This window comes from Natrix helvetica (genome assembly GCF_964273705.1).
Source record: "Natrix helvetica genome assembly, chromosome: 6".
Taxonomy (NCBI): domain Eukaryota; kingdom Metazoa; phylum Chordata; class Lepidosauria; order Squamata; family Natricidae; genus Natrix; species Natrix helvetica.
The window spans coordinates 80255549-80273037 of NC_138553.1; the positions used below are offsets into that span (position 1 = coordinate 80255549).

Here is a 17489-nt window from a genome sequence, read left to right on the forward strand (position 1 = left end):
TTACTGTACAACTGGACAGCCCCTTGTTAATAAACTGGCCTTGCGTCCCTTCGGGTTCTCCTCCAGACAGAATCATCCCGTGGGAGGAAAGGGGCAAAAAATAAAATTAAAACCGGAGCCGCCATCACAGCCCCCCCTTTTTTTTTTTACAATCTTTGGGGAAAAAAAGAAGGGAGTGTCATTTGCATAATTGCAGTGCGGTATGGTTGGATCCTCAGCTGAAACTATGGCCGGGGTTTGTCTGTGAGAAAATGAGTTTACTCACTGTGAGAAGGCACCATGAGGTTTTCAGGTGTAAATTCCCTCTGTACTCTTACAAGCTTACAAACTCAAGGTAAAGCTCTCCAAACTCGATTGCAGAAAATACGACTTCAGCAACAGAGTGGTCAACGCCTGGAATGCCCTACCTGACTCTGTGGTTTCTTCCCCAAACCCCCAAAACTTTAACCTCAACTGTCTAACTCTCACCCCATTCCTAAGAGGTCTGTAAGGGGCATAAGCACACCAATGTGTCTACTGCCCTGTCCTAATCTTCCCTTGTATTCGTATTAATTTCATGTATGCATAATCATGTTTATACTTATATCTGTTATCTAATTCATGCTTGATGAAACCAACCAACCAACCAACAAACCATTAGAGAACCAGACCCAAAAAATAAATGTTGAAAGAGGATAGTGTAGTTTTTGCAGACGTTTTTTCTTTTTAATTTTTATCTTCCTCATCCTTTCATTTCTGCGTTACACTTTCTCTTGGACTTCAGTACACCTCTAGGAGCAATCAATGAAGAGGACATACTTTTGCTTATCGAAGGAAAAAGGAGTTGATTAACAACTGTGTTTAGTTTTGTTGGGGCACCGAGATTGTAGCAAAGTTACTCCAACATTGCCCTCTGTCGGCAAATGGATGAGCAGCAGGGTTGTCTCACGACAGAACTTGCTACGAGCAATATTACTATCCCATTTATTTTATATTACAAGTAGTCCTGACCTTGGGAAGGCTGCAACAGTCATAAGTGTGAAAAATGGTCGTAAGCCACTTTTTTCCGGTGCCGTTGTAACTTTGAACAGTCGCTAAATGAACTGTTGTAAGTCGAGGACTACCTGCAGTAGGATAACGAAGTGAAAGCAACAAATTCAGCACGGTGTTCCTGGGTGCCTTCATTTTGGGAAATGCAGCTGCAACAAATACCCATTTCCATCTTCAAGAACAGTCATAACATCTAAACCAGGGGTGTCCAAACTTGGGAACTTTAAGACTTGTGGACTTCAACTTGCAGAATTCCCCAACGTGGCTGGCTGGGAAATTCTGGGAGTTGAAGTCCACAAGTCTTAAAGTTCCCAAGTTTGGATACCCGTGATCTAAACGCTCTCATGTTTCCAGCTTATTCAATGAGGAGAAGGGTTATTTGCTATTGTGATTGCTTTCATTGCTGTTACTGTGGTTGGTTGCGTGGTCAGCCACATGTTAAGGCTGGATTTGACATTTCTGTCTACCTTTCTAGTCCTTCCCAATGACCTGGGATAGGCAGGTATGGATCAGGGGTGAAATCCAGCAGGTTCTGACAGGTTCCGGAGAACCGGTAGTGGAAATTTTGAGTAGTTCGGAGACCAGAAAATGCTACCTCTGGCTGGCCCCAGAGTGGGGTGGGAATGGTGATTTTGCACTATTCTTCCTCTGGAATGCCCCTCCCTGAACTTCCGGTTTGTCCGTTGGGCCGTTTTTCCCCAAACTTCCGGTTTGTCCGTTGGGCCGTTTTTCTCTCTCCGGAGGCTTCAGGGAAGCCTCCAGAGGGCGAAAAACAGTTGAAAATCAAGGCCAGCGCGCATTGCAGCTGACAGGGCAACGCCTTGTGTGCCCTCAGAAATGGCTCGGCGTGCCACCTGTGGCAGGTGTCCCATAGGTTTGCCCTCACGGGCCTACAGGGTTGCCCCTGCATGTCCCCATGGCAGTCTGACAAGCAATCAGCTCAAATTGAAAAGCCCAGAGAGGGCACAAAACTCAAGTACTTTCAGCATCTCTTTCCTTTTAACCAACATCTTCAAGCCTTGTGATCCCGTCCACCATTAAAACCATCTTTCCAAGCAACTTCCTTGAATCCAGTGTCTTTTTCCCCACTGGGAAGTGAACCCCTGAAGGACATTTCTCCCAACAAATACTTAACCCCAGTTAACTCCACCGTATTCACGACAATGGTGGGGACACTGTTTGTTCATTTGTTTATTTAATTTATTGATTGGCCACCCATCTTAGATGGAGTGGGGAGGGATCTGTGATTACACAATTAACCACCTCCATTGAGGATCAGGGCCAATCTCACAGAGGGGGGGACGGGACGATGACAATTCCTGACAGATGCGTTGTATTAGTAGTAGCTGCAATCAGGGCAATATAGTGTTGAGCATTAAAAACGTTTGCCGTTGGGTCAAGAGGCCAAGCTGACTAATAAATGTAAATATAGCCACAGCAACATGTATATTACTTTACTCCCCAAGAACGTTGTGAGAGAGAACTGTGAGCTGCTTATTCTCTGTACCGAGCACATTTATTAGTTCCACTGAAATCAATCATCTCAAGAGTTACTAACGAAGTAAGGTTAGAGGAATCGGAGTACTTCAAGACATGGGGAAGATTTTATGATTGGCTAGAGAAAGCAAACTAGAAAATAGGAAGATGATAGAGAACCGAGGCGATGCACTGTTACGGAAAAGGGGGGAGGAAGAAGAGGAAAACAGAAAAGATTAAATACATAAATATATATATATAATAGATAGATACAAAGGGGGGGGGAATATAATTAGGATAGATTAGCGAAGGTAAGGGAACAAGAAAAGATACCAATTATATTTGGGTTTGCCGAAATGCCATCCCAAGGAAACGTAAACTGAGACCCGAAAGAGACACCTATAATAATAGAAAAGAAAGAGAGAGAGGAGGAGGGAATGAAAGGAAGATGGGGGAAAGAAGAAAGAGGTAAGGAGAGGAGGATGGTAGGGAGAGGAAGAGAAGGAGAGAGGGTAGGTAGGGGAAGAGGAAGAGGAAGAGCAGGAGTAGGAGAAAGGGAAGGGAAGAAGGAAGGGAAAGGAGAGGAGGAAGGAAGAAAGGAGAGAAGGGAGGGAGGGAGAAAAGAAAGGAAAAATAAGGTGGGGTTACAACAGGAGGAAGGGATGGTAAACAAGGCAACCCAAACTGTATACCTATATTGTAACCTATAAAATGGAATAACAAATGTGTAAGAGTGATAGATGTAAAGAAGAAAAAAATAATTATGTGAATGTACACTTAAAATGGTATGTAAGGGAATAAAATAAAAATAAAAAATGTTCTGGCAAAATAATGATGATGATGATGATGATGATAATAATAATAATAATAATAATAATAATAATAATAATAATAATAATAATAATAATAATAATAATAATAATAATAATAATAATAATAATAATAATAATATAATGGGTGGGGCCCGACTAGTAATCAATGCCAAATCCGGCGAAACAACTGGCCGCTGTGATACAATTGAATAATAATAATAAGAGTTACTAACGAAGTAAATGAGCTCAAATCTGATGAGCAATCCATTCCTGAGAACTAGGAAAGGGAGGGATCTCTGCAAGGATCCCTGTATAATGGCACTTTTGGATTACTCATCTTCCTGACGCTTATTAATGTCAGGAAGTATTTTCTTCTTTTGGTGTTCTTTCCGTTTTCGTCAAATCGATTCCAGGTCCTCTTTTTACCTTATCTCTGTGATGGTGAACCCATGGCATTCGTGCCACAGATGGCGCATGAAGCCCTCTCTGCGGGCACACAAGCTGTCACCCCAGCACAGCGCCACCACGCATGCGCACGCTCCTCCCACCTGATGTTCGTCTCTCTGCCGCGCATGCGCTTTCCTAATCTTTCTCCTTAAATAGTGCAGATTATTTCAGATTTGGGGTTAAAAGCAGAAGCCAGGCGGGTTGACTTCTATAAAAGGTCGAAATGCATTTGAGGAGACCCTGTTCTGCATAATCAGAAGGGGCACGTCGATCTTTTAAATGCTTTAAAAACCAAATTAGATGCCTTACAGCATCTAAAAGATGCTAATATGAACAATGAAAGCGTTGGAAGAAAATGTACATCAGGGTTCAGTTCCAAGTGGTGGTGGTGGGGAAGACACTGGAAACATGGAGTCTGCTTGGAAAGATGGTTTTTAATGGTGGACAGGACCACATGGCTTGAGGTCCTGGGTGTGAAAAGGGAAGAGATGCTGAGAGTGCCCTGGTTTTATGCCCACTCTGGGCTTTTGAATTTGAGCTTGTATTCTGATTGGTTGTCAGAGTCCCATGGGGCCATGCAGCGGCAACTCTGTAGGATGTATTTAGAGTCCCACGTTTGGTTGACTCTTGCTGGGTGATGATATAATGAAAGGGCTTTGGGATTCCTGTTATGGCTCTGCCTGAAGGAGGCCAACCTTTGTTATGTAGAATAGACTGGCTCAGGCCTTAATGGCCCATTGACAGGGGTATGTGTCTCTTTTAGGGGAAATATTCTGCCCTTTTAATATTTCCTAAAACATTTCATTTTTCTAGCAGAGGGGTGGCTGCTAACTTCCTACAAAAGAAAGCCTTTTAGATGAGCAAGTCAGACAAGATCCAAGCATAGCTGGATAGCCTTGAGGGGGAAAAAAACCCAGATTTGTTTTCCAGTTAAGCCAAATGTCCTTGGATTTTGCTTTTATCCACAAACGAACACTGTCAGTGAAGTATCCCTCAAGGCCACTGAACACATCTGTAGCATATGGCACATTTTTCTGGCATGCGTCAGCTTACCCAAAGGAAGTTCTTGACACAGGCCGTGAAGATGTGTCGAAGATAGAAAATACGTATTTCTGCCTTAATGAGTTAAAAGAATTTGTGAAACCGTCCCAAGAAATATTTTGTTAATTGAACAATGGATCTCTGGGGAAGAGCTCTGAAGAATCTTGTAAACATTTCTAAAGAATTGGGCGATTCTGTTGAAAACTTTTAAGCGACAATAGGAGAGATTTGTTTTAGGCCCGTTATTACCAAATTTCACCACTGACCATATCCAAACCTGATAAAAGAAGTCTGTGAACTCTTGATCGTTGTGTTGACTTGTAGGAAGTTAAAACCCACCCCTCTCCTGGAAAAATGAAATATCCTGGGAAATATTGAAAAGGAAGAATATTATATTTTCCCTGGATCAGAAATAGAGAAACATATTTTTAGGCAGGAAGCAGACTCACTCTTAATAGCCCCCACTTTGTCAATGGGCCTTTAAAAAGCCTGGACCAGTCTAATCTACATAACAAAGATCTCCCCCTTCAGCTCCAGGGTGATGGGATTAAGGCATGATAGTATTAGCTCTTTACCCATCTCGCCACAGGGCACCTGGGAAGAAGCAATGCTCAACCAAACGTGGACTCACAGCCTAGAGAGTTGCCCCTACCTGGCCCCATGACAGTCTGACAACCAATCAAAATACAAGCTCAAGATCAAAGGCCAGAGAGGGCATAAAAATATGGAATACCGTACTATTTGTAGATGTCATCACTTTAGTACTCAACGCTATTCACCTGAATGTTAACAATAAAGTGAAAAATGAAAATGTTAACCATTATATATTTATATATTTATATTGTGTGTTTTTGTGTGTTCCAGCTTAATTCTGGAACGCCACAACCAATTTCAACCAAACTTGGTACACAGTTGACTTTCTCTCTGGAAACAAATACTGTGGGGGTAAGACATCCTTAACACCCCTCGGGGTGTGCATTCTGTTAAGATACAGCCTGTTGTGCCTTAAAACAGCTTCTACTGTGCAGTGCAGTGGAGTTGCCATGGTAACGGCTTCACAGTACTCCGTGTGGGGGCTCCCTCTGGTAAGGAGGAAAATCCAACATTGGAAATTACATTTGGCCTGGACATTTTCCCCCTATAAATACCGTAAACACCCAGGCAACTCTCGGCTATCGGCTAGGAGTTTATAAAACAGCATAATATTTGAAACTAGTCAGTTGAAGCGTCTCCCGACAAGCCATGGATTAACCAAATGTATCCATGTTATGATTTTGTGAATCCCACTTCCAGGAACTGATGCTAAAAGATGATGCAACACGTATTCAACAGGAAAAAAATTCTTCCTGAAAACAGAGGGCTAAAATCTTTGTTTCTTTTGGCGATTCATACAATAGCAGAGTTGGAAGGGACCTTGGAGGTCTTCTAGTCCAGTGGTGGGCAACCTTTTTTTTCAACTGAGCCAAATCTCGCCAAAACCACGATTGAAATTTATTTTGAGAGCCGCATTTTTAAAACCGAAAATACATAGGATGGTACACTGTTTTTAGTTTCAATAAGTTTTTATTGAGAATATTCTGCATGCAAGTATCCACATAGGTCGGGAGGATACAAATAACACAACTAATAAAACAAAAACTTTAGAACGATATTATTTATCGATAACGTTAAATTCCGTAAAATTTGCCTTACAATGTAGAGAAAATTACATCCTGACAATGACTGACAAAGTCACAACCACTAATGTGAACATTGGCCTTGCATTTCCTTGGATAGTTTGAGTAAGTCAGGTTTGTATGTTGTTGTTTTTCATTTCATCTCTCTCTCCCACTTTCTTTCTTTTTTTCTTTTTCTTTCTCTCTCTCTGGCTCTTTGACTCTCCCTCCCTCCCTCCCTCCCTCCCTCTCTGTCTCCCTCTGTCATTTTCTCTGGGTGTCTATTTGTCTGTCTGTCTCTGTATCTCTGTCTCTCTCTCCTCCTTCCCCCATCTCTGTCACTCTGTGTGTGTGTGTGTGTGTGGGTCTGTCTGTCTCTCACTCACTCTGTGTGTGTGTGTCTGTGTCTCTCCCTCTGTCTCTCTCCCCTCCCTTCCTCTCTCTCTGTCACTCTGTGTATGTGTATGTGTCTGTCTCTCACTCATTCACTTAATCACTCACTCTGTGTGTGTGTCTCTCTCTCTGTCTATCTTTCTCTCCCTCCCTCCCCCTCTCTGTCTCTCTGTGTTTGTGTGTGTGTGTGTGTGTGTGTGTCAGTCTCTCTCTGATTCCCTCCCTCACTCCCTCTCTCTGTTCCTCTCTCTGTCTGTCTGTCTGATTCACACACACACACACACACACACACACACACACACACACACTGTGGTCACCTTGTTGAGTGTTCCAATCACATTTGAAACACTCAACAACTGGCCTGCATTTATGCTGCAAAATACCATAAATGCAGGCCAGTTGTTGAGTGTTTCAGATGTGATTGGAACACTCAACAAGGTGACCACAGTGTGTGTGTGTGTGTGAGTGAGACAGACAGACAGAGAGAGGGAGTGAGAGAGGGAATCAGAGAGAGACTGACAGAGCTGTACGCGCGCGCCTGTTTTCCACAGCGTGGAGCAGCGGCGAGATTCTGCGCGGCGAGCGATGATTCCGGGGGCCATCAGTGGGGGGGCAGGGTCTCCCCTCGCGTTCCTCATCTTCCCGGATGGCCCCTGGAATCATCGCTCGCCACGCAGAATCTCGCCGCTGCTCCACGCCGTGGAAAGCAGGCGCGCGCGTACAGCTCGGCAAATTACAGCCTGGGAGACTTGTCACTCGGCTTTTGAAAAAGCTTCCCTCCAAAGCCCGAGAGGAGGGAGCGGAGCGGGCGCCCGGCACACTGAAGAGCCGCATTAAAATGTGTAAAGAGCCGCATTTGGCTCGCGAGCCGCGACTTGCCGACCACTGTTCTAGTCCAACCCCCTGCCTAGGCAGGAAAGCCTATACCGTTCCAGACAAATGGCTATCTTCTTAAAGACTTCCAGTGTTGGGGCATTCACAACTTCTGGGGGCAAGCTGTTCCACTGATTAATTGTTTTAACTGTCAGGAAGTTTCTCCTCAGTTCTAAGTTGCTTCTCTCCTTGATTAGTTTCCACCAGTTGCTTCTTGTTCTACCTTCAGGTGCCTTGGAGAATAGCTTGACTCCCTCTTCTTTGTGGCAGCCCCTGAGATATTGGAACAATGCTATCATGTCTCCCCTAATCCTTATTTTCATTAAAGTAGACATACCCAGTTTCTGCAGCTGTTCCTCATATGTTTTAGCCTCCAGTCCCCTAATCATCTTGGTTGCTCTTCTCTGCACTCTTTCTAGAGTCTCCACATCGTGGCGACCAGAACTGAATGCAGGATTCCAAGTGTGGCCTTACCAAGGCCTTATAAAGTGGCATTAACCCTTCACGTGGTCTTGATTCTATCCCTCTTATGGCCTTGTCCTTACCAAAAATGAGTTTTTGGACCTGTACTTTATATGTCAGTGATGGCTAACCTTTCTCTCTTCGGGTGCTGAAAACGTGAGTGTGTGACAGTGCGTTTGCGTGCTAGCACCCATAATGCAATGCGGGGGGGCTGCGCATGCCCGCATGACCCCCTGCCCGCACGTGACCTCACATGCTTCCCCTGCGCATACGCATATGAAGCCCCGCCCTCAGTTCTCAGCCTAGGAGGCCTCCCTGCAGCCACCTAGGCCCAAAAATGGGCTGCAGGGGAGGGTGTGTGCCCTCAGTGGAGTTGAGCTGGGCAACAACTCGCGTGCCCGCAGAAAGCACTCCACGTGCCACCTGTGTCACGTGTGCCATAGGTTCGCCATCACGTTTATATGTCATAGACTGGCTGCACACATATTTGATTTGCAACTGTGCTCTATGAATATTTTGGATTAATATGTAGTGTAAATCCAACTATGGAGTTGGTGTGTGTGTGTGTGTGTGTCCTTGGTGCTCTCTGAGCTTGGTTGTTTCCTTGCCAATGTTTCCTTAGCCAAACTAGGTAACAACATCAGTGCTAGTAAGGAGTGGGATTTGCTCTCAGTTTATATTCTAAGTAGTTTACCTGGAGGGGGTCTTGGGAATTCTTGGGTTGGGCTATTTACAATTTGGCAGTTCTTGGATTGGGCTATTGTTTACTTGATTGTTGTTCTGGTGTTAATCTTGGAATTGATCTATGCAAAAGAGATAACCAATAAACCAATAAGGGAATAAAAGGACCAAAACATCTCCCCACCACCAATGAGCACTCAGAGGAGCGTAGATTAAGATTAACATCAGACCAACAATTAAAGAAACAATACCCCAATCAAGGGATCATCTACTCAGACAAGCAAGCTAACAGTAAACTCCCTACTACGTAGCACTGGTGAGGAGAGGGAGCTGGAACCAGTTCTAAACGCCAGAGTAGATTTGTGGAACCTCTTCTATAGAAAAGATTAGAACTGGCAGGAAGCCACCCCTGAGTTTTATCCAGGAAAGATCTATTCCTTCGCCTGGTCTGGATTCCATTTTACCATTTGACATCTTTTTCTCGTAGCTGTTTAAGCGTTTCCTCAAATGGCAGCTGTGCTAAAAACACACACACACACACAAATTGTCAGTCCAAGTCTTCAGGAGAAATTTCTTGGCTGGTTGTGTTCCTTCTTGAGCTGTTAATTAAGACTTGCTACAGCAGGTGCCTCTTCTAATCCGGGTTTGGTTGTTAACCACTGTCGCCATCCACAAAAATATGCCCGAAATCACATTATCTAGAGCAGTGTTTTTCAATCTTGGCCTACCTGAAGATGCGTGGACTTCAACTGCCAGAATCCCCCAGCCAGCTTTGCTGGCTGGGGAATTCTGGGAGTTGAAGTCCACGCATCTTCAGGAAGGCCAAGGTTGAAAAACACTGATCTAGAGCACTGTTTCTCAACCTTGGCGAGTTTAAGATGAGTGGACTTCAACTCCCAGAATTCCCCAGCCAGCTGGCTGGGGAATTCTGGGTGTTGAAGTCCACTCATCTTAAACTCGCCAAGGTTGAGAAACACTGATCTAGAGCAACCAGGGGTAATTAATTCACGGGAAAACAAACACAGATATCTAGATCTTCTAAGTAGCGCGTAGAGGTCTCCTAAGTCCTGTGCTGGCAAAGCTATGGCACAGCCCTCTCTATGGGCACACATGCCATCACCAGCTGCTCTTCTGCACCAAATGCCCAAATTGGAATGTGCATGCACACCGGCTAGCTGGTCTATGAGCTTCTGGAGCTCCCGTGTGCGCATGCACACACATGCTCACTCGGCGCCAAAAAGGTTCCCCATCACTGTTCCAACCCAGGGGTCGGCAAACGTAAACACTCAAAAGAGCCATTTGGACCCGTTTCCCACAGAAAAGGAAACACCGGGAGCCCCAAAGGTCCTAACCGGAAGCTCCCTGTTCAATTCTGGAGCTGACCGGAAGTCCTGTTCCCCCACCATAGAGTCTCCTCCTAGCGCGGCGTACTTTTTCCTCTACCTGTCATAACCAAAAGCCCTATCAATGGTGGAGACAACTGGAAAACCCTCCCCTTGCCATAGAGTCTTCTCCTGGCGCACTGTGCTTCTCCCCCCCCCTCACCACTGGAGCTCCTCTCAAAATTGTGGCGCCGACCGGTGATGGAGCCGCAGCAGCAGGAGGAAAGAGCCACATGCGGCTCCAGAGCCGCAGTTTGCTGATCTCTGTTCTAATCCAATGCCCTGCTCAAGCAGGAGACCCTCTACTAACCTGTTTGTTGTCGTGTGCCACTCACAATCAATGCGTACACGACACCACCACCACCTCTTTCCATGCGTGTGTGACCCCCGCTTCTGGCACCAAAAACAGGCCGCGGGGAGGGCACACCACAACCCTCATGCTCCCCCCTCCCCCCAGGCATGCATGTACGAACCCGCCTCCCCGTGCGTGTGCATTTGCCGTCACATGCACTCCACACACACACACACACACACACGCCCCCCACGCATGTGTGGCAGAGACCTGAAAATCAGCTGGCCAGCGGGAGGTGCATGCACATGCGCGAAGGAACTGAGCTGGGGCGACAGTTCACATGCCCGCAGAGAGGGCTCTGCGTGCCACCTGTGCCACGGGTTCGCCATCATGGCCCTATAGCATACCATTCAAGGCTGACTCAGCCTTCCGTCCTTCCGAGGTGGGTAAAATGAGGACCCAGATAGTTGGGGGCAAGAGGCCGACTCTGCAAACTGCTTAGAGAGGGCTGTAAAAGCACTGAGAAGCGGTATACAAGTCTAAGTGCTATTGCTATCCTATCCTATCCTTCCTTCCTGGTGGCACAGTGGTCAGAATGCAGTATTGCAGGCTGATTGCGCAACAGCTAGAAGTTCGATCCTGACTGGCTCAAGGTTGACTCAGCCTTCCATCCTTCCGAAATGAGGACCCAGATAGTTGGGGGCAAGAGGCCGACTCTGCAAACCGCTTAGAGAGGGCTGGAAAGCACCGTGAAGTGGTATATAAATCTAAGTGCTATTGCTATCCCAGACAAAACTCTTCTTAAAAACCTCCAGTGTTGAAGCACCCACATCTTCTGGTGGCAAGTTGTTCCACTGCTTCGTTGTCCCCACTGAAATAGCAATAGCGCTTATGTACCACGTCGTATCCTTTACAGTCCCTCTCTAAGCAGTTTACAGAGTCAGCCTATTGCAGGGGTGTCCAAACTTGGCAACTTTAAGACTTGTGGACTTCAACTCCCAGAATTCTGGGAGTTGAAGTCCACAAGTCTTAAAGTTGCCAAGTTTGGACATCCCTGGCCTATTGCCTCCAATAATCTGGGTCCTCATTTTACCGACCTCGGAAGGACGGAAGGATGAGTCATTCTCTCCCCCCCCCCACCAACTTTGGAGTTCTCAATTTGGCACACCACCCTCAGATATCCTAGTTATTGTACTAACCAGGTTTATCCCTATTTAGCGTCCAGTCCCCAAAAAACACACTTAAGTTTTTCAAAGCATGGCAGGAGGCCAGCATGTCAACACAGTGCTTTAACATCCGTCTGAAACTGCCCCACGCAAATATAAACCATGTTACACATTCCACTTTTAAATTTTATTAATTTTTTTTTAAAACTTCGGTCGATTGGACCTTCTCTAAAGCAAAAAAAAAAAATCAATATAAAATTGAGCGTGCATCTAATACAACTCTTGAAGACGTTACAGGAACCCTAGCTCATTCCAACTATAAAACCTTTTAAAACAGCTACAAATCACGTTACCATATCAAAAACGGTGTCTTATCAAGTCCAAATTACAAAAAAATAATTAAAAAAAAGGGGGGGGGTGTGGAAACAGCATGAAATATTTTTGCACTACCGGATCAGTCTTTTAAAAGTTTCCAATTCCTCAAACTTCCTTGGTCAAAGCCGATGAGTCATCATGTTCACCCCCACCCCCCCAAAAAAACGGGAAAACCCTTCGCATATTCAAATAACCCTGAGTATATAGTGCAATATAATACAAAGTCAGATTCATCATAGGAAAAGGGGGGGGGGAAACCCAACAATCAGATTAACTTGAGTTGGAAGGGACCTTCGCAGGTCATCTAGTCCAACCCCCTTGCTCTCCCAAGCAGGAGACCCTAATCCTGGATTGGCGTTTTTATTGCAGCCGGGGCCAAGTTCTTTGGAAGAAAGCGAAAGTTAACGGTGCTTCCCTTAGAAAAGTGAGGTAGCCCAACGGGAAAACAAGCGAAAGTCAATAAGGCTTCAGCCGGTTCGCCTCGGTTTCTCCAAAACAGAATCCCAGTTTATTTATTTTTTTCCTGGCTCGCAAAGCAAAAACCACGAAGAGACGAAAAGTGTGTGTGGGGGGTGGGGGTGGCCAGCCCCCCCCGCCTTGTCCCTTTTTAAAGTGCAGCGCCCCGTGTCTTTAAAAAAATTAATAATAATAAAAAAGAGGACCACACCATCCAGACCCAAAACAAAAAAAAACCAGGGACTTGTGTAAACAGGCGGCTGGACACGTGTCTCCTAAAGGTCTTCTGAATGGGGGTTAAGAGTCATAAGCATCAGCAAAGTTCAGCAGTTCGAATCCCCCAGTAGAGGGGATTGGACTAGATGACCTCCTCCAAAACAGGGCAGGCGGGTTGGTCTAGATGACCTCCAAGGACCCCCTTCTGTTAAAGGACTGTCAACTGAGACGATCCTCCTCCTCCTCCTAAGCCGTCTTCTCCTAGCAGCAGATCGGGGTCTGGATGCGGCGCAACTTCACCACGGGCACCAGGTCGACCCGCCAGAGGCGTTGCGCGCGGCGGCGGGCGGCTTCCAAGCTGCGCCGCTCCCAGATGTCGCCGCGGACCTTGACCGGTGGGAAGGCGGACAGCGGGATCTCGCCCGGGATCGGAGGATCGGGAAGCGGCTCCGGCTCCGTCGGGGTCCGTCGGGCCGGGACTGGCCGCTGCTCGCAAGCCCAGAGCTCCCGGGGCGGAATCAGCCCGTCCTCCTTGCGCTTCTTGGCCGCTGGCTTTGCGCTCCTTCCTCCCCGGCGGCTCTTGGCGTCGGTCGGCGGGCGCTTCCCCTTGTTGTTGGCGGCGGCTGCCGGGGCTTTTCCTCCTCCTCTTCCTCTCCTGCTTCTCCTGCTGGTGCCGGCGGCCGCCGCCTCCTCCTCCGGCCAGCCGCGGGGCAGGTCCGGCACGACGGCCCGGCAGGAGGCGTAGCCGTAGACGTCCTTGCTGCGAAGGATGACGGGCGAGAACTCGTGCCGGAGGCTGCAGAGGAAGTCCCAGAGCTCGGCCTCCGAGCTCATGAAGGCCGTCGAGCGGGGCACCAGCAGCTTCAAGGCGTCGCCCAGCACTGGGCTGCCGTTGCTGCTGCTGCTGCTGCCGCCGCGGAAGAGCGCCTGCGAGCGCGAGTGCACCACTTGCTCCCACGCCGGGCCGGCGGGAGGAGAGGAGAGCGGAGGCAGCCCGGGAGCCTGACCGCCGCCGACGCCTCCTCCTTCGGCTGCGGGGGCGCCTCCAGGGCCCGCCGGCTTCATCCTCGCTCTAGCGCCACGACGGCGGCGGCTGTTGCTGCTGCTGGCTCTCGTCCTCTCCAGCGCCGCCACCGGCCGCCCAGCAGCTCCAGCAATATCGGCTCTCCTCCTCCTCTTCCTCCTCCTTTTTCTCCTCCTCCTCCTCCTCCTCCCCCTTTTTCTCCTCCTCCTCCTCTTCCTCCCCCTTTTTCTCCTCCTCCTCTTCCTCTCCCTCCTTTTTCTCCTCCTCTTCTTCTCCCCCTCCTTTTTCTCCTCCTCTTTCCCCCTCCTTTTTCTCCTCCTCTTCTTCTCCCCCTCCTTTTTCTCCTCTTCTCTTTTCTCCTCCTCCTTTTTCTTCTCCTTTCTCTTCTTTTTTCTCCTCCTCTTGTCCTTTCTCTTCTTTCTCCTCTTCCTCTCCTTCCTCCTCCCTTTTCTCCTCTTCGTTTCTCCCTTTTCTCCTTTTCTTCTTCCTCCTCTTTTTTCTCCTCCTGCTCCTCTGCTTCCTCCTTCTCTTCTTCCTCCTCCTCCTCCCCGGCGAAAGTCACTTTTTCTTCCACCCCCCTCCTCTTTCGCTTTCTCTTGCCAGGCGCAACTTCTGCGCTGCCAACAGGGCGTGAGGAGGGGGCGGGGGGGATGGAGGGGCCTCCTGCTGGGCCGATCGGAGGCCGACACGCACCTTTCCCCCCACCCAACGCCGCACGGCCGGCCCAAAATGGAGCTCTTTTTAAAAGCCCCCTGCGGGGAAGGTTGCTAAATCCAACCCTAGTCTTGGCTGGAGTGGATTGGCCCGTTTGAAAATGCGTCACGGGCCGAGAAGCCCCGCCCCTGGAGTAGCAGGGCCCCCCTCGGAAACTCCGAGGAGTAAATGGCTTGAAGAGGATCCGGAGTTCTGATAGTGGCCTTGTTTACTCAGCCTATCTTCTTCCTCGAAAAGAAGCCACCAGAAGGGGAATGTGGGCTTATGGAGTAGCTTTACTCTTGGGTTCCACACTGTTGGGGAGATCTAGTTGGGGAACCAACAGCTTGTAATCTGATCCACAATTCCTAGGGAGTTGGAAAGATTTACTTTGAAGTCAAGCTTGAGATTTTATGCTCTGAACCAATGAGGCCTACTCTTCATTCTACTCCAGGGGTGTCCAAACTTGGGAACTTTAAGACTTGTGGACTTCAACTCCCAGAATTCCCCAGCCAGGCTGCTGGGGAATTCTGGGAGTTGAAGTCCACAAGTCTTAAAGTTCCCAAGTTTGGACACCCCTGTTCTACTCCTAAGTCTCCAAACTTGGAACTTTTAAGAGTTGTGGACTTCAACTCCCAGAATTCCTCAGCTAAGTCTCCAGACTTGGCGATTTTAGGATTTGTGGACTTCAACTCCCAGAATTCCCTAGCTAACTTGGCGATTTTAAGATTTATGGACTTCCACTCCCAGAATTCCCCAGCTAGGTCTCCAGACTTGTCCCAAAGGTGCTTTTTTCAAGAGGCAACTGGACTTTGTGGTTTTTCTTTGAAGACGTTTCGCTTCTCATCCAAGAAGCTTCTTCGGCTCTGAAGGGATGGTGGGGAAACCAGCCAGAGCTGAAGAAGCTTCTCGGAGGAGGAGGAGCGAAACGTCTTCAAAGAAAAACCACAAAAGTCCAGTTGCCTCTTGAAAAAAAAAAAGCGCACTTTTGGGACAACCATGACCTGGATGACGAGAATCTCCATAAACGTCTCCAGACTTGTTTAAGATTTGTGAACTTCAACTCCCAGAATTCCCCCAGGGAATGACTTCCCACTCTTAACTCCATGGCACTTTCTACTGAAAGAACCATCTAAGACTGAGGGGCAACCGATCCAAAGTAAAATATAGGTCAGTGAAGGCTAACCTTTTTCTAAAGATGTGCCAAAAAATGTGCGTGCATGCTATTGCGCATGCATGCCCCCCCCACCTGTGCATGTGCGAGCAACCCCCCCCTTGCATATGGAAGAGCAACCCCTGTGTATATGTGTGTGTGTGTGGGGGGGAATTGTTGCCCTCCCAGGGCTCCGGAGACTTTCTTGAAGCCTGGGGAGGGAGAAAAACAACGTAACAGCCCCACCAGAAGTTCTTTCAGGAAATTTCTCCGCAGGTTCAAGTTGGATCTTCCTTTGATAAGTTTCCACCCATTACTTCTTGTTGGGCTGCCAGGTCCTTTGGAGAGGCCCCTCCCTGAGAGAGAACGGGAATGTGGGGTTATGGAGTGCCCCCCCCCCTGGGTTCCATAGCTTTGGGGAGATCTGCATGGGAAGCCCATAAAGCTCTTCTTTTCCAGCTTGCAATCGATCCACAATCCCTGACACCTGCATCAGAGAAAGATCTAGGGTATGATGGAGAACGCATGACACGCGTGTCACAGGTGGCACACAGAGCCCTTTCTGTGGGCACGCAACCAAGCCATTGCCCCAAGTTTGCTTTATTGCAAATGTGCCTGTGCCTCCCACCAGTCAGTTGATTTTCGGGTCTCTGCCGTGCATGCACAGAGGGGGAGGGAGTTTGGGAGATGCACATGCAAGCATGGGGGCTGGAGGGCGTATGTGTGTGGGGGGGTCATGCATGCATGTGTCAAGGGCAAGGGGAGTACGGAGGGGGGGTGTGCATCTCCCCCAGGGCCCATTTTTGGTTCCAGGAGGCCGCAGGAAGACCTATTAGGCCCAAAATGGGCCCCTGATGTGTGTAGGTGTCACATATGGCCCTGATCTTTTGTGCCTGACAACAGGACTTTCAAAGATATTAATTTTATTACGGCCAACAGAATTCAACAAGTTAATAGCGTTTTTTTTTTAAGCCTACTGTGGTGTAGTTTATGTTAAGTGATCAAAGCCATCAAAATACGACTGGTTTTGCGAGCAATTGCAGCATACTTCGGCTCTCTTGATAGAAAATAAATCCTCCTGGTTTGATAATAACAGCTGAACATAGAATAAAGGAGCATTGTCTGGGTACTTTGTTAAATACGGAATTACAAAGCAGATCCTTGCATCCTTATAAAAATTGTCTGGATATTTTGTTAAATAAGGAGTAACAAGGCAGTTCCCTGCATCCTTATAAACTTAGGGATTCAATAAAACCTTCAGCCAGTAAGTAAATAAGTCAGTCAGTCAGTCAGTCAGAAAGAAAGAAAAAGAAAGAAAGAAAGAAAGAAAGAAAGAAAGAAAGAAAGAAAGAAAGAAAGAAAGAAGTAGGGAAGATAAAATAATGGCCTACAAGTTTCTTTAAAAAAAGACCCTGTCCCTGCAAGGGATGACGTATTCTTGGTTAAACAATAGTAAAATTGCTGACATTAAAAGAATGGAATTCCAGGCTGGGAATTTCTTTTTGCAGGAGCTGTTAAGCAGGGGAAGTTGTGGAACCTTCTATCTGGATCATTGGTGACCTCTCAGAAGTTGTAGGTTCTCAAAAGGGATTAGAAGGTCACCAATATAGTCGATTTTTGCAAAGAGCAGAAGGTTGACCTAGATAGGTAGCCTATAGTTCCTTTCTGCTATTATCGTTGGGGCCCAACAATGAATAATCCCTAAGGGTTGTCTTATCTAGAAGACAAGTGGGATTGATAAAGATAAAAAAAGTATGGTTGGCATGGAATTATTGTCTCAAAAGGACAGAACATGAGGGTTATCTAATTGTAACAATTGGCAGCTGGTTCCAGATAAATGAACTGCCATTTCATTATGGCCCT

At 47.3% G+C, this 17489-nt stretch overlaps 2 protein-coding genes across 2 annotated transcripts in view; both read right to left on the reverse strand.

Annotated features, from left to right (window-relative positions):
- COG5 (component of oligomeric golgi complex 5) overlaps nucleotides 1-17489 on the reverse strand; it is a 312215-nt gene that overhangs the window by 43553 nt on the left and 251173 nt on the right. The gene's annotated exons all lie outside the window — the stretch shown is intronic.
- Nucleotides 11875-13949, reverse strand: CCDC71L (coiled-coil domain containing 71 like). Its single transcript, XM_081958037.1, has one exon. The coding sequence runs from the start codon at nucleotides 13819-13821 to the stop codon at nucleotides 13018-13020; it is 804 nt and encodes a 267-aa protein (XP_081814163.1). The 5' UTR covers nucleotides 13822-13949; the 3' UTR covers nucleotides 11875-13017.